At 33.3% G+C, this 18,433-nt stretch overlaps 2 protein-coding genes across 2 annotated transcripts; both read right to left on the bottom strand.

Moving 5' to 3' along the window:
• Positions 1-858: 858 nt before the first annotated feature.
• Positions 859-5,708, bottom strand: LOC122586841 (ATPase family AAA domain-containing protein 3). The gene is made up of 8 exons (XM_043758838.1): positions 5,366-5,708; positions 4,747-4,842; positions 4,541-4,651; positions 4,142-4,451; positions 3,976-4,066; positions 2,974-3,316; positions 2,186-2,334; positions 859-1,700 (listed from the first exon to the last, which is right to left on the bottom strand). Exons 1-8 carry the CDS (start codon positions 5,570-5,572, stop codon positions 1,184-1,186), a joined length of 1,824 nt encoding a protein of 607 aa, XP_043614773.1. The 5' UTR covers positions 5,573-5,708; the 3' UTR covers positions 859-1,183.
• Positions 5,709-8,132: 2,424 nt separating this feature from the next.
• On the bottom strand, positions 8,133-14,306 carry LOC122588194 (transmembrane protein 53-A-like). The gene is made up of 4 exons (XM_043760319.1): positions 13,669-14,306; positions 13,485-13,587; positions 13,190-13,350; positions 8,133-8,598 (listed from the first exon to the last, which is right to left on the bottom strand). Exons 1-4 carry the CDS (start codon positions 14,304-14,306, stop codon positions 8,277-8,279), a joined length of 1,224 nt encoding a protein of 407 aa, XP_043616254.1. The 3' UTR covers positions 8,133-8,276.
• Positions 14,307-18,433: the final 4,127 nt, after the last annotated feature.

The raw sequence follows: 18,433 nt of genomic DNA, 5'->3' as shown, positions 1-18,433 counted from the left end.
TTCGAGCATAAATGGAGAGAGAAGAGAGAGTGTGTGGGGACCAGGCTTTAAAAGAGAGACATCGTATGTGGGGATAAGAAAGAGAGAGTGTGTGATTGGTAAAAAATTTAGGAGGGTCAGTAAAAATGGTTGGGAGGATTGGTTGAAAGGGTTAAAAGATTAAAATGAGTTTGATGGATACTACGGGATGAATTTAGGAGGGTTGATAAATTTTTTTCCCCACTCCGCCTCCCCTAAATGTTATAGTTATCGTTCAGATGCATTAATGTGACTTCAAAATAAGAAAAAAATTGGCACACAAACCTGTTGCTTTATCACTCCCCAAGGTTTATTTTACATCAGGTTTTGCATATTTTTTTCTCTCTTTTTCATTTATTGTCTGATTTATGTCATCATTTGGTTTACAAATAATTTTTTTTAAGGTGTTGATCATTTGCACGCAACAGGGGATCTAGTTTATGTTATTTTAACTGCATCCGCGCTAGAGAGCCCATCACCTTCAATACCTAACAGGAGGAGAAACTCCCAACTAAACTATCAGAAGGCACGATATTTAATTGGGATATAATTTTGGCCCCTCTACAGGTCTCAAACTTGCTTCACTAGAGGACTTTATTGTGAAATTACTTCAAATGTCATTTCCATGTTTTGAACTCAAGACCTCCAACATGATAAGCTAGTGCTCAACCACTGAATTATAATGAAAAGTACTGGTTTATAAATAGTTACTAGCGATGCTATCTGAAGTGTTGACATTTCTCAAATCCACAATGTTCACGGTGTCAGTGGCACGCACAAACACAAGTATGAATTAACAATCATTTACAAATCCGTAACAAAACTAGTACCAGATTGAGAAACCACACAAAACATAGATTTGCATAAACAAAATCTGAAGAATACTGGAAACACCATTTTCATGGATACATTCAAATTTTAATAGTACAGAGGTGTAACCGGAAAAATTAAAAAAAACACAGCCTTCTATCTAATGCTCAAATTTTCAAATCCTACCAACAGGAATTCCCTTCTTCAGCTCCTCGGATACTATTATCTATATGGCGCTCAAAATTCACAACTTAGAAAAAAAATCCACATCTAACAAGTTTTTCTTTTTGAAGACACATCTAACAAGTTGATACGAGTATAATTAATGTGCAACAAAAAAATTAGATTTATTTGTCTATGCTAGTTTATTACCTGCATTTGCTAGCTCAATTCTTTGATGATGCTCCCCAACCTTGTAATCTACAATCTCCATGAATAGCTGGGAATCCAAAACACAATCTGGCCTGCCGTACACAGCTGCTTGAACACTAGCTATTAATTTCGCTATTTCACGGCCAGAAAACCCTTCTATCTTTTCAGCAGCCTCTCGGATAACGTCATCTGAAAGATCTTTGACCACTATCTTTTGTGTTTTCTTGGCGAAAAACGAATGCCATTTGGTTTCCTTGCTGCTGTCACCTTCTGCATAAAGATATTTGTGTAGATAGAGTTTCAATAGTTTCAACCGTTCATCAACCTGAGGAAGGGGGAACTCTATGACATCATCGATACGGTCAGTTATAGCACTATCAAGATCACCAGGTCTATTGGTGGCCAGGACAAGAACAACATCTCTTGATTGGTCTCCTGTTCTGAAGAGCAATGCGTTTAAAGCACTTCTTTGGGCTTCACTCATGTGTATGCTATTACGTCTGCATTCGAGATGCAGTGAAATTGTTAGCTTCTGTTGCATATATCAAGAGCCAGAATGGAAAAACAAGCCAGGTGTATGACAGTATGAGTTTGGTAACAGGTCACGGAGTGATTTTGGTACACATCCAAACATCTGTATGGTTCGACAAAAATCACATTTTGCCAAGAAGTTTCGCATCTTTAAGTGATAAATAGTGGGTAGAATATGAGTACAGAAGTTATGTAATCTCATCGATAATCTACTTCTTTCAATAAAATAATTTGGGAGGTGCAATGCATTAAACATAAGTTTGGGGTGACTTTCAATCTGTTTGACCTGGAGACCCATTTAGACAAGTTTTCTTATTATCTAAATTCATTAACATGGCCCAATATTATGATAACTTTTGAATTCCTTATAGTAATGCATTACCCGGCATTTCAGCTAGCAAGTAGAAACCATAGTTGTCCAATAAAAATTTAAAGGAACATTAGTGCAACTTACTCGCAAAGGAAAGCATCAGCCTCATCAATAAATAGAAGCAAACCCCTCTTTGACTTTTTTGACCAATCAAATATATCGTGAATTTTGGTAACTGCTTGGGCCCCAAGTGGAGCAACATCTCCTCCAGTCATCATTGCATAATCCAGACCCTGAAGAACACGTATAGAAATTTCATGACCAAATCATTACAGAATAAAAACTTCTGCAAGCCTCAGATGACCTTGCCACATGGATAACCATCAAAAGCAAAATATGGACGGGACGTGGTAAAATGGATGGGTCCAGAGGGTTGGATAAAAGGTCAAAGGGATGAGGTATGTCCCATAACACATTTTATTTTTTAGATCTTTGTAATATGTTGATGTATCAAAAACCTTTATTAAAAAGTTTATGATATCAATAGTAATCTAATACTCTGAATGGCACAATTTAAAACATCTTGTGCTTTAAAATTACATTCTGGATAACATTTAACTAATTCCTCCCAAATCCGTTGTAGCTAAACATTTCTTAGCCCATTTGACACATTAGAATACAGCATAAATCAAGCCATCCAAAGATAGAACAGTTGAATTTGCAACATATGTGACAAATAAAAAGAATACTACACATCCAGACGACCAAAGGGCTTTGCCGAATGGAATGAAAATGGAGTGAAATATATATATATATATATATATATACTTAACATACCGACTTTCTAATAAGTATATATATATATGTATATATATATATTTGCAGTTCAAAAAAAATAAAAATAAAAATTGTTTCCCTAAAAAAAAACATACCGACTTTCGGGCTATTTCCCTTGCAACCAGAGTTTTGCCGGTGCCCGGAGGTCCATAAAACATCATGTTGCGAAATGGCGCTTGATGAAACTTGGTGTTTGCTGTAGCTCGAGCAATGTGCTCTATTCTCTTCTGCAAAGAAGGATGGAGAACGATGTTCCCAAATTTATGTTTGTTTTCTGCAGAACCTGGTTTTCCGGCTGCCATATTAAAACTGCGAAGTTTTTGTGTTCCACGGGTTACTATCCCGGACCATGGGAATTTTTCCATGGATGATTCTCGAATCAATGACGGTTGTCCAAGAATACGATTTACATACCCCCACATAACTCTGGCACCTTCCCTGTCAGCATGCAATGGAGTGTGATAAACAAATTTGTCAGCATTTTTATCAAGCGTTCTAACTGTATGAAATAAAAGCTACTCCGCATTCCCATGACCAAGAAAAGTAGATAAGACGGGTGGGTCGAGTGGGTTGGATAACAGTTGGAACTTCTTAAGTGCATTTGTAACACAGGTCAGGTTGGATCAACAGAAAAACATTTTGCGTCCATTTTTAAAACTTTTTGTATACATTTAATGCCAGAATAATGATTACAAAAACAGTACTATTTAAATGGTAGTCTAATCATTAGAGGACATAATTTAGAAGAACCTATACATAAAAATAAGACTCTAAGTGACTTTCAATCATTTGAGCAATTCCTCTTTTAGCTATCTTTTGATTTGACACATTTGAGGAAAAAAAACCTAAATCAATGCATTTATAATTGGTCAATATTATGACCTCCAAGACTCTAAAAATAAGTTCATCAACAGGTAGACCATATGCGTTGTTATCAAAAAAGTTAAAGGTGTCGCTTATTATCTAATATTAGACTGCATGGGAAGTACATTTTCCAAACAAATCAAGCATCTGCAATACTGTGCTTCCAGTAATGTCGTCGATTTTAAAAAAAGAAGGAACAATAAATGAAAGAATTAAGTCTGATGACTATAGACCTGGTTGTATAAACTCCTGCAGCTAAGGCAGTAACTCCGCCAACCGTCATTACTAATTTGCTTCTATCTGTCAGCAACATCCTGACACCATCTAAGACAACAAACGAGCGGTTAGATAGAGACAAGAACTAGGTTGGCAATTTAATGTATCAGCTTTTGTACATACCTTCAACGTGACCAAAAGCTGCGTTAATTGCAGCAAGCCATTTTTCCTTTTCACCATTTACACGTTCTATAAGCATCCTCTTGTTGTGGTCCTCGGTTAGTTTTGCTTCATGGGCGCGGCCTTCAGCTTCAGCCATGGCTTTAACCCTGATGGTTTCACGCTCAATCTCGGCTCTCTCTTTCTCTGTCTGCCGTTGTTGAGCTTGAATCTGCTCTTCAGTTGCTCGTCTTGCTTGTTCTTTTCGTATTAACGATTCCTCTTGCATCCTTGCCAACTCAGCATTGTGTTGTCTTTGGGCTTCGTGATCTGTCTAAAAATATAACAAAACAAGAAAAAATAGAAGTATCAAGAATATAGTTTTCGTAGATGTTGAATACACCTACAGTTAAATAACTAAACCTGCATTCTTTTCCTAGCCAATTCGTCTTCATATCGCATCATTTGAGCCTTAGCTTGTGATTGTTGCTGTACTAAATTACTTTGATCTTCCGCAAGTTTCCGCTGTCTTTCCTGTATACAAACAAAATCATTATATAAAACTTAAGCTATAAGATATGGACACGCACACAAAACAGCACGAACAATGAACGTAGAATATCCCTTACAATATCAAGTCGAGCTTGAATAGCTTCCTGATGAGCCTTCTCTGCTTCTATTTCTGTAAGTCGAGCCTGCTCCTGCTTTCTCATCAACTCAAATACCTAAAAAATATATAACAAAATTTCATCTCAACAACCCACACAGAACGGACAGCTTTCTGTACATATAAACCAAACTTAATATAACCCGTTCAGTATTAAGTCATATCTATCTATAATTCTATACTACTGCGAAGAAAAAACCCGAATAACACCGATAAGAAAGTGCCACGTGATCCCGTTTTCCATCCAATAAAACCATGATACATCGTCTCTTTTAGTTCCCCTCAACCGTTGCAAGAACTTCTTTTTTCAAAACTACCTAAACTTATCCGTCCCAGCCGTATATGTGGACACTATCCTAGTCTACTTCTAAGCATTTAATATATTAGCAAACACAAACACACAAAAAGCAAACATTTCTATATACTTTACTCTTTTCTATTGTACCTAACATATTGATAAATAAGGTTTTAACATATTAATGTTTCATCTTTGTAAAATAGGCATTGATGTAAGAAATTAATATTGACCAAAACTAGCACTAATAATAATAAATATATATATATAATATAAATAAATTTACCTGCTTTGAATAAGGATTGCTATTAATTTCTCTAAGTGCTCTAGCCCCTCTTTCCAAAGCTTCAGCATCAAACCCACCTTTAGAATCTTCAACTTCGGGTTTAGGATCCGGGTTCGACGGCGGCGCGTCGGCGTGGACATAAGTGGTGGTTGATGCGGCTGCAAAAGCCGTCATAGCAGCTAAAGATACAAACTTTGAGATACCCATTATTGAATTGATTATAAAAAAAAATGAAAATTTTGAATTGTATAGTGTTAATGTTAAAGATTTTTGAGGTGGAGCATAAACCCCTTTTAAAAAAGGTTTAGGGTTTTAGACACCCTCGGTTGGGATTTCTTGTAGAAGAGGGTTGGAGATAAAGAAACTATTTTTAACAATTAATATTACACTTTTTAGTTTAATTTAACTTAGATTAAATTAAATGCAGTGTAATTTTTTTATTATCTAGTTAATTTTTTTTAATTGCAAACATAGAAATAGAAACTTAAGAATATATTTATAAAATATGAACATCATAATTTAACGACCTTTAAATATGAGGGGAAAAAAAAGTTTTTGATAAAAAAAAAAACTATATTTTATAATATTTTCTTATTCAATTAACTTAAATTTAAATGTAATGTAATTTTTTTGGTTTTTTTTAAACAAACTGATAACTTTATAAAAAAAACAAAAAAAAAACCTAATAATTTGTCAAATTTAGCATATAATATAACTATACTACATAAAGATAAAGAAAACTTTTAATCATCTATCTTTCAAAATTTTACTTGTTTCATACTAACTATCTTAATAACCAATTAAAAGAAAATAAAAAATAAAAACAACTTTGGAGTTCACACAAGCACAATAATTCTAGGTAAGGAGGACGTTAAATGTATTGTTTTTGTGACTTGTTGGTGTCTATAGATAACCAGGAATGAAAAAAAAATTAAAGGATGTGTTTGCACTGAGAAAGTATTTCAAAATATTAAAGCTACGAGTTATTTGTGGTACAAGAATAAGTCTAGTGCTTATCAAGATTGGAATAAAATTAAGGGATAACTTGGATGATGTTAACATTATTTTGGTTGGATGATGTTGCTCTCACAAACCATTAAAATCATGAGTGGCTTTTTGACATGTATAGAAATTGATTTAAGTGAGTTTGTGAGAGCAACATCATCCAACAAAGATAATGTTAACATCATAAATCATTTTCCCTAAGTTTAATCTTTGTATGTAGATATATAGCTTTGTAAAGTTTTGGCAGCTAATCATTGTTGGGTGAGTCGGCGTTTTAACGTGAACTAGCACGATACCCGCGTAATGCAGCGGCGGTGACATTAATGGTGGTTTGGTGGCGACGTTGAATGATGTAGGTCGATGTAAATGTAATTGATGTACATAATAGTAGAGATATTTTAAAAATTAAGGATTTATATTAATGTAAATTAATTCGTTAAAGATTAGATCTATTTCAAATATCCCAAAAAACTTCTAAATTTTCCACTTAGGGTTGGAATAAAAATGAATAACATGGACGACCCCACAACCCGAGGTGGATGCCTTCAATTTTGTCTAGGGCTGTAAACGAACCGAAAGTACACGAACGAGACCTTGTTCATGTTCGTTCGTTTACCTTAACGAACGGTTCATGAACATAATGACTTGTTCATGTTCGTTCGTTTGTGTTCATGAACGAATGTTCACGTGTTCATGAACACAAACGAACGAACACTAATGAACAAACACAAACGGACGAAAATATTTATAATTTTTTTATTTTTATTTAAACTTTTTCTTAAATTATTTGGTATTAAGAATATATATTATATATAAATATATTTATATTTAAACTATTTTCTATTGTATAGTTGATTATGTGTGTGGGTGTGTATATATGTAGAACATAACGAACCAAGGTTCATAAACATATTATTGTTCACGAACGAACGTTCACGAACAGATTATCGAACGTTCATGAACGTAAATGAACGAACGAGAGCTTTGTTTATGTTCGTTCATTTAACTAAACGAACGAACACAAACGAACTTCCCGCCGGACGATTCATGAACTGTTCGTGAACTGCTCAGTTCGTTTACAACCCTAATCTTGTCCACCCAACAACATGTGATTTGTAAATTGTAATGGCCAAATTACACCAAATTTGAGTAACACGAAATCTTACTTATGGCGGTTTAGCCATTTGAGAAATTGAGAGAGAATTGATTTTGGGAATTTTGGATATTATTCATTGATTAATAAAATGAATATACAAAGTAAATATATAAAGCTGCTAACCGACTCAACTAACTATATCCATTATTTACACATGACACCCTCCTACTATGTACATATAACAAAACTTTCCAAACTAATAATAACAAAAGGAATTAAGCTAAACTAGACCACATGTCTTGAACCATTTTCTAGGCCAAAGATGTTGAGTTGAAATGACATTGATGGAAGGTGTATCACTTGTATCTTTATTACTCAATGTTTTTGTGCATATTTTAACTCAAGTATATGAGATAGAGGTTATGGGTTCGATCCTCATTATGCAAGACTCCTTTTCTACCTATCGTGGGTGTATTTTTTTTTTCCTTCTATTTCTACACTTACTTGGTACCATATTTTAGTATACACGTTGATTGAAGATGCTCTTAAAAAATCTATAACAATTGTCATATTATTATGGTAAATCAATTTCCAAGACATTCAAATTTCAATTGAAATGAAAACTACAAAATAAAGACCATCCCTTTAACAATAGCTGAAACTTGATATATTGAGTATAACAGGTTACAATTCCCAGACTCAATTCTGAATGAACTATATAACATAACTTTCGAGTTTCGTTCCTGCAGTGTACAATGTACTCTAGCATGGTTACTTAGTTGTATTCTGTTACACAAAGAGAATGCATAATTAAGAAAACCAGTTTGCGGCTTTCAACATGAGCAACTTGTACAATTGTCTTCCCTCAACAGCAACACAATCTTTCAAGAAATTTTGAATGAGAGATCGGTACATATCTGGGAATGCTCGGTAATGATCTAAATGTGGGCTAGATTCGAAGTTAAATGTCGTTACTTTTTTTCCAAGTTTCTTTTGGTGTTCGGCAAAAGATTCTATTTTTTGGAATGGAATGACCTTATCCGCTGTACTGTAGAGATAAAGCTGTGGATGACTTGGCTGGTTCTCTGAGAGAGTGGATGTTACTTCTGTCAGCCTCCTGAGTATTGAATCACTGAAATAGTATAGCAGTAAGAAACCATTATATCTAGCTTTATGCCACGTGTTTATAAAGATGGATCGACTACTGATTAGAGTACCATGTGGAATAATATTGAAAGGTTATGACAGTCAATCTGTTATATACACTATGACAACAGGTCATTTTAAGAGAACTGAAGGTGTTGATCACACCCTAGCTCGCATAATTAAAGTGTGAGTAAAAAAGAATTGGAAGTAATTTAAGATGAAAATAACAGAAGTTATACTGAAATTAGAAGCTGTAAGTTAAATTCGAGTATAAGTCCTCATTGGATGAGACCAAGTAGCACACATGGGAAACCTGACTAGCCAATGGTGTTTCAACCCAAACCATTTAAGTCCTCATTGAAGACCAGGTAACACTCATGGGGAAACTTGGTCAATGACATTGTTGACTATTTCCTACTTCGAAAGAAATATAAAGACTAGATGCTTATAGCTAAATCATCAAGTGTTGTTGTCAAGGACTGTTCACATTCTAGTGTGATATGACAATATATAACAAGCATGCGAATGTAGAGCCAAAGACTCAAAGTCTCGGATCATATTAATACATGAGTCTACTGAAAGAAAAAGGTTGACTAACAGTAACAAGTCTATTGAAGTCGAGTATCAATCATAAGCATATATGGAGTCAATGAGTCTTACATGATTATTCGATGGTTTACCAACTTGTGGAACTTATGACTGGTTTATCTCCACACTAGAGACTAAGTAGCTAAGAAAGGGAAAACTTGGTCAACGACTATGTAGACTATCTCCTGTTGTTTGAAAGGGATATAAAGAGTTGATGTTTATAGCTAAGTTATCAAACGTTGTAGTAAGGATTCTATTGTGATGTAACAATAACAATTCTGTAAGTGCAAAGTCAAAGACTTGATCATGAATAGACATGAGTCTGTTTGATAAAAATTATGAAGAGACTTGACTAACATGAAGTCAATGTAGGGCTAATGTTACATCAAACAATGCATACAAAAATGAGCTAAAGAGAGAACAGTTTCATGGTAATTAACAAAAAAAAAAAAAAAGATTTTGCAAATAAAATTATTTTGTAACAGGGAAGAGCTTTAATACATCAAAATTGGGGTGCAACACCCAAAGTGTAGTCTCACTGCACAAAAACTCGCATTTCATTTTACTCCAAAATTAGATTATAATTATTGGAAGTCTCCATTCTAAAATGTTTGTATACTAATCAAATTGTTTTTGAAAAATGGACAAAAATTATTCCACATTCGGACGACATGTTACCCAACCTGACCCGTTATCATTATTCCTGCTCCATATGTGACAATTGACATTTAGGTGATTTTTACTTCAAAATTTTCTGAGAAACAGTAAGTTACACAAATTTTTATTGGAAAATGTTGAAATTTTAGACCTCCCAACAAACCTTAGTTTAACCGTCGACTCTTGTTAAGTTTGGATACCTTAAACAAAGTCGTCGATCTTGAACTAAGCTATAAAAAACCAAACACCACAATTAGATCTGCTTCTAAATTAAATCCAATGTGAGCACATGACAATTCTATTTGACTTTTATGATCAAGAATTCAACCTCACGTATACAAGATTACTAGCAGCACTCCAACGTCAATCGAACACGTACCCTTTTGCTTCTGTATTTAATTCGACCCAAACCCCAAAGAATTACCCTTTGTTTATTGTTTGTCGTCGACCAGGACACAAAGATACGGAAGATATTAGAGAGAAAAAGACCCGAATAAACTTTGTATATTAACCAAGTTATTCGTATGATGGTACAATACATCGGCTCCCCCCTCCTCTATTTATATAGAAAAGGGGATATCGTAGGAGGTTTCCTAGTCTATTTACAACTCGACTTATTACCTTAAACTAGACATTTCATATTAGTCGTTTACTTGACTTGCAATCCAAGTAAAACCCGACTTTACATATTTAATCTAGTCTAACTCGAATTAACATTTAACCTACATGTCTAAATTAACTAATATATTTTACAATCTCCACCTTATTAGCTAATTTCCATGTAGCTTCAGCCAACTCCAATCCCTCACATCTTCGACCAACGCGAGCCCTTGGATCCTGGAATAAACCTTCCAGTCTTGTCCATCCCGTCTACACGTCCAGCTTCCCTTGATTGTTTCCCATAGATACCCCTCTCCAAGTCTTGTCCCTTGTCTTTCCATCCACTTCCAATCAAGCCCCATGTAGTCTTTGTATCTCCGTGTTTATTCCCATAAGTCGTTTCCTTGCTCACCGCTTCTGCATTCTCCACGTTACAAGCCGCTACATCAATACTTGTTTTCCTCGACCGTGTAAACGTCACCACTTGCTTTCCTCGTCTGTTCAAAGCAAGTTGATCTCGACGACCTTAAGATGCTTTATGCCCCACCTTACCATCTTGATCATTCTTTAGCTCATGACCAACTTCAGGCAGCTCCACCTCAAGCTGAACACGTTTGTTACCGTGCACACCCTGAACTCTTGTATCATTCACTTGTACACCAAACACTAGTGCCTTACCATCCAATGTATACACATTGTTTTTCTCCAGAGTTCCAGTCAACACAACCTGCGAATCCTTGATCACCTGTAACCTGTCGTCTAGCATCTTCACAGTATGTCCACTCCTATCTAGAGTGCCTAAAGAAATTATATTTCTTTTGAAATTAGGAACAAACCTAACTTGATCAAGAATACAACTTGTACCATCACCCATCTGCATCACCACTCGTCCCATCCCCATAACTGTGCATGGTCTATCATCACCCAACCCAACTGTCCTACTTCCTGAATACTCCTCAAAGTCAAATAAAAAATCCTTTCTTGGTGTCATGTGATACGAGCCTCCCGAATCCATAACCCATTCAGATTTCGTGTCACCGCTCACAACCATCAAGACCTCTACTCCCTCATCCTCATCAGAATCTTGATCTAGATAAGTCTTTTTCCGAGCACCATCTGACTTCGTCTTCCTCTGCGGACAATCTCTTTTTAAGTGACCCTCCGAGTGACAGATGAAACACTTCAACACAAACTCTTTCCTTGCTTTTGACCTCGAGCTGCTTCCAGATTGATACCTGTCTCGATGCTCCACCTTGCCTTGAGCAACCAATCCATCCCCACTATCCTCCTTGAAGTCGGTTCTCCTTTTTAGCTCTCTTGAATTCAAAGCTGCAAGAACATCCTCCATAGATAACTCCTCACGTCCATATAACAACGTGTCAACAAATTGGTCATAGGATTGAGGTAATGATGTGAGTTGAATAAGAGCCTGATCCTCTTCATCAATCTTGATCTTGATATTCTCCAAGTCTATAATTAATTTGTTGAAGTCGTCTATATGATCACTCAACTTTTTACCCGAGCTCATATAGAAAGTGTACAAACTCTTCTTTAGATATAACCGGTTTGCCAAGGACTTCGTCATATACAAGCTCTCTAACTTCGCCCACATACCCGCTGCCGTTGTCTCTTTTGCGACCTCTCTAAGAACCCGGTCACCCAGACAAAGAATAATAGCGCTATGAGCTTTTTCAAGCATAATTGACTTCTCCATGTCCGACAAACCCGCCGGCAACTTTGCTTCACCTTCTAGGGCCTCCGCGATACCTTGCTGCACAAGCAATGCGCGCATCTTTACCCTCCAAAGCCCAAAGTCGTTCTTCCCATCAAACTTCTCTATCTCAAACTTCGTGCTCGCCATAACCCGGTGATTTTCCCAAGCTTAAGAACCTGGCTCTGATACCACTTGTTGGAATTTTAGACCTCCCAACAAACCTTAGTTTAACCGTCGACTCTTGTTAAGTTTGGATACCTTAAACAAAGTCGTCGATCTTGAACTAAGCTATAAAAAACCAAACACCACAATTAGATCTGCTTCTAAATTAAATCCAATGTGAGCACATGACAATTCTATTTGACTTTTATGATCAAGAATTCAACCTCACGTATACAAGATTACTAGTAGCACTCCAACGTCAATCGAACAAGTACCCTTTTGCTTCTGTATTTAATTCGACCCAAACCCCAAAGAATTACCCTTTGTTTATTGTTTGTCGTCGACCAGGACACAAAGATACGGAAGATATTAGAGAGAAAAAGACCCGAATAAACTTTGTATATTAACCAAGTTATTCGTATGATGGTACAATACATCGGCTCCCCCCTCCTCTATTTATATAGAGGAGGGGATATCGTAGGAGGTTTCCTAGTCTATTTACAACTCGACTTATTACCTTAAACTAGACATTTCATATTAGTCGTTTACTTGACTTGCAATCCAAGTAAAACCCGACTTTACATATTTAATCTAGTCTAACTCGAATTAACATTTAATCTACATGTCTAAATTAACTAATATATTTTACAATTATTCCTGCTCCATATGTGACAATTGACATTTAGGTGATTTTTACTTCAAAATTTTCTGAGAAACAGTAAGTTACACAAATTTTTATTGGAAAATTCTGGCATTAGACTTGATGCAAGTTTAATGGAGCAAAATTTGTATGTTGATGGTAATAGCAGATAGAAGCGAGAAAAGAAAGACGGATAACTATAAACAGGGTACTTACAAATCTCCATCTGGGGATTCAAGAGCCTGTGTGATAATCTCTTCAAATTGTGAGGCTGACTCGGCCTCAAATAACATTAACTCCTCATCATTTCCATTTTGTTTCTTCCCGGATTCAGCAAACATGGTAAGCACGGTCGTCGTGATTTCAGCTGCCCATATCTACACAAAACGATAGCTATGAAGTAACTATAAAGATTAATAAGGATACTAGCTAGAATCCTGAAAATATTTATAAAAAAGGAAGTTAAGAAAATGGTAATATACAATTCTTATATCAAAAAGACAGAATTAACCTTGGGATCAAACTCGGGGACACCTCCAGAATCAACAACACATCCTTTGATCTTGTTAAGTATCTCTTCTTTACCTTGCAATATGTTCAATAGTGCACCATAGCTGCAATGCGTATACAATTTACATATATATTAAGTATGAACATACATAAGTAATCGGTCAAAATCAAATTATAACACATACGCAAGCCAGCCGATGTTACTAAACGTATGAAAGACCAAAAAACATTCCTCCTCATTCTGGTACTGCATCCACTCCACCATCTCATCAACCAAAACTTCAAGTCTGGCCTTCACATTATCCACCCGTGGCACGAAATCTAAGACATCGTTGACCGAAGTAGCAAAGGTGACAGCATTAACACCAAGCATATTATACAGGTCAGCATACTGTCTCAATTGTATCTCATGATCACATCCTAACCAACCCAACAACACTACAACCAGTTTTTTGTCATTAGACCCGTATCCCAACTCTGTGTCACTAGACGTTAAGTGCCATTCGATCGGGTTTTTGTCGTTTCCAACGAAAACTTCAGCAATGTGGTCAAGTGAAGCGGTTATTTTTGAGAATGGGTTGAAATTGAATGATGGCAGTATTGGTTTTAAGTTTGGGAAGTTAAAGCGAAAAAATGAGGTTGGGTTTGAGAGTTTAAAAGTGCATGTTATTTGAGGAGTGTGACTAGTGAAAGTTAAGTTTGATGAGTTTTTTCTTATGATGAGTGTATTATTATTTGATTTTGGAAAAATGAAGAATGTGTTGAAGAAGTAGCGATAATTATTGGTGGATTTTACAAGTGATTTGCTAAGTGTGAACTCCATGACAGATATTAATCTGGCTTAGCTAGAATGGATATGATTGAATTTTAATGAATTGAATGAAGTTAAGATTCAGATTAATTAAGATGGAAAAAATGGGTAGCAGAGCAGACGACCAAGTCAAAGCGTTCTGATATTTGGATCAGTGTGTACTGTGTAGTTAGTGGAGAGGGTGGGTAGCTTTTAATAATTTAAGGTTATATTTTAAGGCTTAATTACATTTAAAAAACTCCAACAACAAAAAAACGTGGAATAAAGTCTTTAATTAGTATTTAGTAGCAGCACACCAAAAGTTGGTTGTAATGACGATCACAAACGCGTATTAATAAAATCTCGTGGTGCTGGAAAGGTATGTTCGAGGAAGTGGTGGTGATAGACGTGATTCGGGAAAAAACTAGTCTCAATACCTGTAAGGACGGACAGCAGGGATGGGATCATCTATTCCCACTCCAATTTTAATATAATGTAATTTTTCATAATTTATATTTGTATACTTTTCTAAAAGTAAGAAAAATAAGTATGAAATAAATACAAATGTTATCTTCATTGTCAAAAGTCTATTATTTGGAAGTTATTGGTCATCAAAACATTAATTTTGAGATAGATCTTTTTATAAAGAATAAAAAACTTGAGTTGTTTTGATTTTTATTAGAAAGAATGAAGAAAGGTTTAAAAAAAAGTGTTCTCTATTTGAATATGTAAATGTGTAATACATCAATGGTACAACTATTTGTGAAAAAAATAATTTCTTTCAAATTATTATATATATTTATCATAAACAATTAATAATGATAATCATAATAGTTATGTAGAAAAGACATTTTTACAAACTAATTATTTACTAAAAAATATATTTTTTGGGTTTCGTACATTATGATTGAATACATTTTCATTTAATAAGGCCTTCTCCGACACGTGTGACAAACAATTTTTTAAATTGCCCCCTCGCATAACAATTCCTGCTCCGTCTCTGAATACTCATACAATATACGGTTCATTATATATTTTAGTATTTTACTGTTAATTTATTTATAAAGAAGTGTCGTTTGAACGTTACTCAATGACATGCATTTGGTCACTTCAATAATAACATAATAGTGATAAATGTGTCATAAATGTGTTTATCAAGATCTAATATTACTATTGATACTGGTAATGATATCACTGATATCACTTAACCGAAATATTTGATGTACAACATAGTTTACATCCTTTTACAATTATTATAACCATGTTTTGTTATATTAACTAGATTAATTTCTTGCGTAATACGCGAGATAAACATATTAAGTTTTCATAATAACATAATTATTAACTAAAGATTAAAAATGTTTAATATGATGAGATTATTATTTAAAGAAATACTTCATACCGAATATGGTTAGCAAAGTATGTATGTTATATTTTTTTTATAATAATGGTCTAAAATTAATGATAAATACTATTTGTTGAATAATGACAATATCTTTATTTGAAAATGGTTTTATCATATGATTTGTGAGATCTGTTTGTTATATATTTGTATAATAACGATATAAAGTTAAATATAGTTAAAAGATGTTTATTTAATATGATAATAAAATGATGAAAAAATATACTATCTCCTTATTTATATAAAATCATATATTAGATATATCAAATTGTAAACTTTAAACTACAATATGCATTTATCTAATAAGGTCACATGACATCCATAATAAATTTTACATAAATTGAGTCATCATACTTTTACTTTTTAATTCCCGTGATATATATACATAAACTTTTACGATTTTTCATACAACTTATTCACTAATTTAAAATTTATAAATAATTAATTACCCAAAATATGATTTTAAATTCCAGATACTATTTTAAAGATAACAAAAAAAAAGGATAATGCCCATGGAGGCCGCCCAAATATTTAACCATTTACTTTTAGTCGCAACTATAAAAATATACTTATAGGTCATTCAAATATATCATATATTTTGTTTTGACTAATTTCAACTAAAAACAATTATTATTTAAACAACAATAATATCATCGTGTTAAAAATCCATAATAATGTAAAACAAAAGTAAAATGTGTAGTACCAATTATATCCTAGATAAGAAGAAAATGTTTGTCATCTCATTATTTTAAAATTAACATAATATGTGTTATGCATTTGAATTGTATCATTTAAGATTTTAAAATCTTGAGTATAGCATTATTACAATTTGATTATTGTCTAACTTAGTTTTTCCATACGTGGATTTATATACAAATTTGGTTTATTAGTCTTTCATAACTAGACAAAATGCGAAGGATAGCTCGAGCATTATTTTAAATAATTAGTAATATTAATTTATAAGTTAAAAATATAAATATATATTTATATGATAAATACATTATATATGAGTTATAGATTAAAAATTACTATCCTAAATAATAATTGTGATTGAAATCTATATTTATGGTAACTATAAATATAATATAATTTTATTATAATAGTTTTAGTTAAATTAAGAATCTATATATATAGAAATATAAAGTTTAATTATATATGATAGATTGAATAGGACATGTGTCGTTTAAATAAATTGTCATGTTGATAAAAACAAGTCTTAATCATGTTTTAATTTATTAATAGATTGTATTAGTTTAATATAAATCAAAAATATTTTATTAAGGATAAATTTTTATAAAACTTTAGGAGAAGATGCATATTAAGGCAAAGTGGACGATTTACACAAGATCTTATTTTTCAGAGTCCAAACTTTGAAATTTTATATATACATATGTGAAAGTTATAAATTATATAGTGTACATATCTTTAATAATTAACATTTAGCATCCTAATTGAGTGGTTATGACGTTAGGTACATGCATATTTTGGTTTTTAGGTCTTATGTCGAATTCGTTGTTCTTAACTTGTGGGGGACTTTTTTTTTTTATGTTTGTTCTAGACCCAAGATTCCTTAGGGCACACTCTGAAAAGATGTATGAAAGCTTCTCAAGTTTTTTGAATCCATTTCATGGTCGTGTTCCATTTGCAGGTTTGGTAAGCCGTACTTTACATAAACGTCTTTCAGTTATTATCTATATATATCTAAAAGTTCTATCAAGCAAGTGGAAAAATTGACGTATTATTGACGATTTATCGATGTGTACTTAATAGGATTAATTATTAATTGCTGAAATTTATTACATTAATGTTAATTTTTTTTGTTAATTCTAATATTTAATTAATGTTTAACGAAATAATAAATTTTTATAACTTTTGGTTTTCAAAGATGTTATCCGGCCGGATACATTTGAAGCCCAAATAAATATGTTATCTGTTTTGTGTAATGGCTTTAATTGAATTAAATGCTTGAGTCTTTCCATTTTTCCTAGAAAAAAGAAATTTCCAGTTCAGAGTCCATAAAAAGAATTATAAGCCTAAAAAACTCATCATTTAAAAACACTCATTAGAGAAATTAGAGAAGCCAATAAGTCTGTACGATTAGCACTCATATTCTCCAACCCCTAATCTACAGCATCACGCACAAGGTTAATCCTTCTTTTCTCATATGATTTATCTTCTTTTCATGCCTAATAGTGATACACTCATTCTTCGAATTATTTGAAGGCTGTTTCATTTCCATTACCTCTATTTATTTAGCAATTCTTATTTGATCACCGATACTTCTCGATTCGTGTTTGGTTATTAGTTATTACATGTTTGATAAATAGATTCTTCTTATGAATATTGCTTGATTCATCCAGGTAACCGATTTGGTCCAAAAACGATAGTGAAGATGATGTTGATACTTGCCCGAAGGTTGGTTTCTACCTATATCTATTATTCTATGTCTATATCTATATCTATATCTATATGCATTTATTTAAATGTTTTTTGATTGAATTTGATATAAAGCTTTAAACTGATGAATGATTGTTGCCCTGCTTTATTAAGCGCTAAAGAAAAAAAAAAACAGAAATTTCTGTGTATTTATATGAAAACCCCATTATTTCCCTTCATTTATTGTTGTTGATATTGTACATTATATTGTGTTTTTGTGTTTATATTGTTAGTTTTAGGTAGGTGTGTTTTTCATTTCCAAGAAATTATTTGGGACGGGTTTCATTTTTTTAATTTGTGTTTTTTCTAAGGTATATTATAA

The sequence above is a fragment of the Erigeron canadensis genome, chromosome 2 (genome assembly GCF_010389155.1).
Source record: "Erigeron canadensis isolate Cc75 chromosome 2, C_canadensis_v1, whole genome shotgun sequence".
NCBI lineage: Eukaryota > Viridiplantae > Streptophyta > Magnoliopsida > Asterales > Asteraceae > Erigeron > Erigeron canadensis.
Note: the sequence above shows the minus strand (reverse complement) of the source record. Positions and strands in the feature narration are given on the sequence as shown.

Excerpts from the sequence above, each read along its gene's own strand:
- LOC122586841 (XM_043758838.1), bottom strand. The coding sequence starts at position 5,572 with ATGGGTATCTCAAAGTTTGTATCTTTAGCTGCTATGACGGCTTTTGCA. Across the intron at positions 4,843-5,365 it reads GCAATCCTTATTCAAAGCAG|GTATTTGAGTTGATGAGAAA; the intron begins GTAAATTTATTT and ends TATATTTTTTAG. Across the intron at positions 4,067-4,141 it reads AGCTTTTGGTCACGTTGAAG|ATGGTGTCAGGATGTTGCTG; the intron begins GTATGTACAAAA and ends TTGTTGTCTTAG.
- LOC122588194 (XM_043760319.1), bottom strand. The coding sequence starts at position 14,306 with ATGGAGTTCACACTTAGCAAATCACTTGTAAAATCCACCAATAATTAT. Across the intron at positions 13,588-13,668 it reads AGTAACATCGGCTGGCTTGC|CTATGGTGCACTATTGAACA; the intron begins GTATGTGTTATA and ends TACGCATTGCAG. Across the intron at positions 13,351-13,484 it reads TCCCCGAGTTTGATCCCAAG|ATATGGGCAGCTGAAATCAC; the intron begins GTTAATTCTGTC and ends CGTTTTGTGTAG.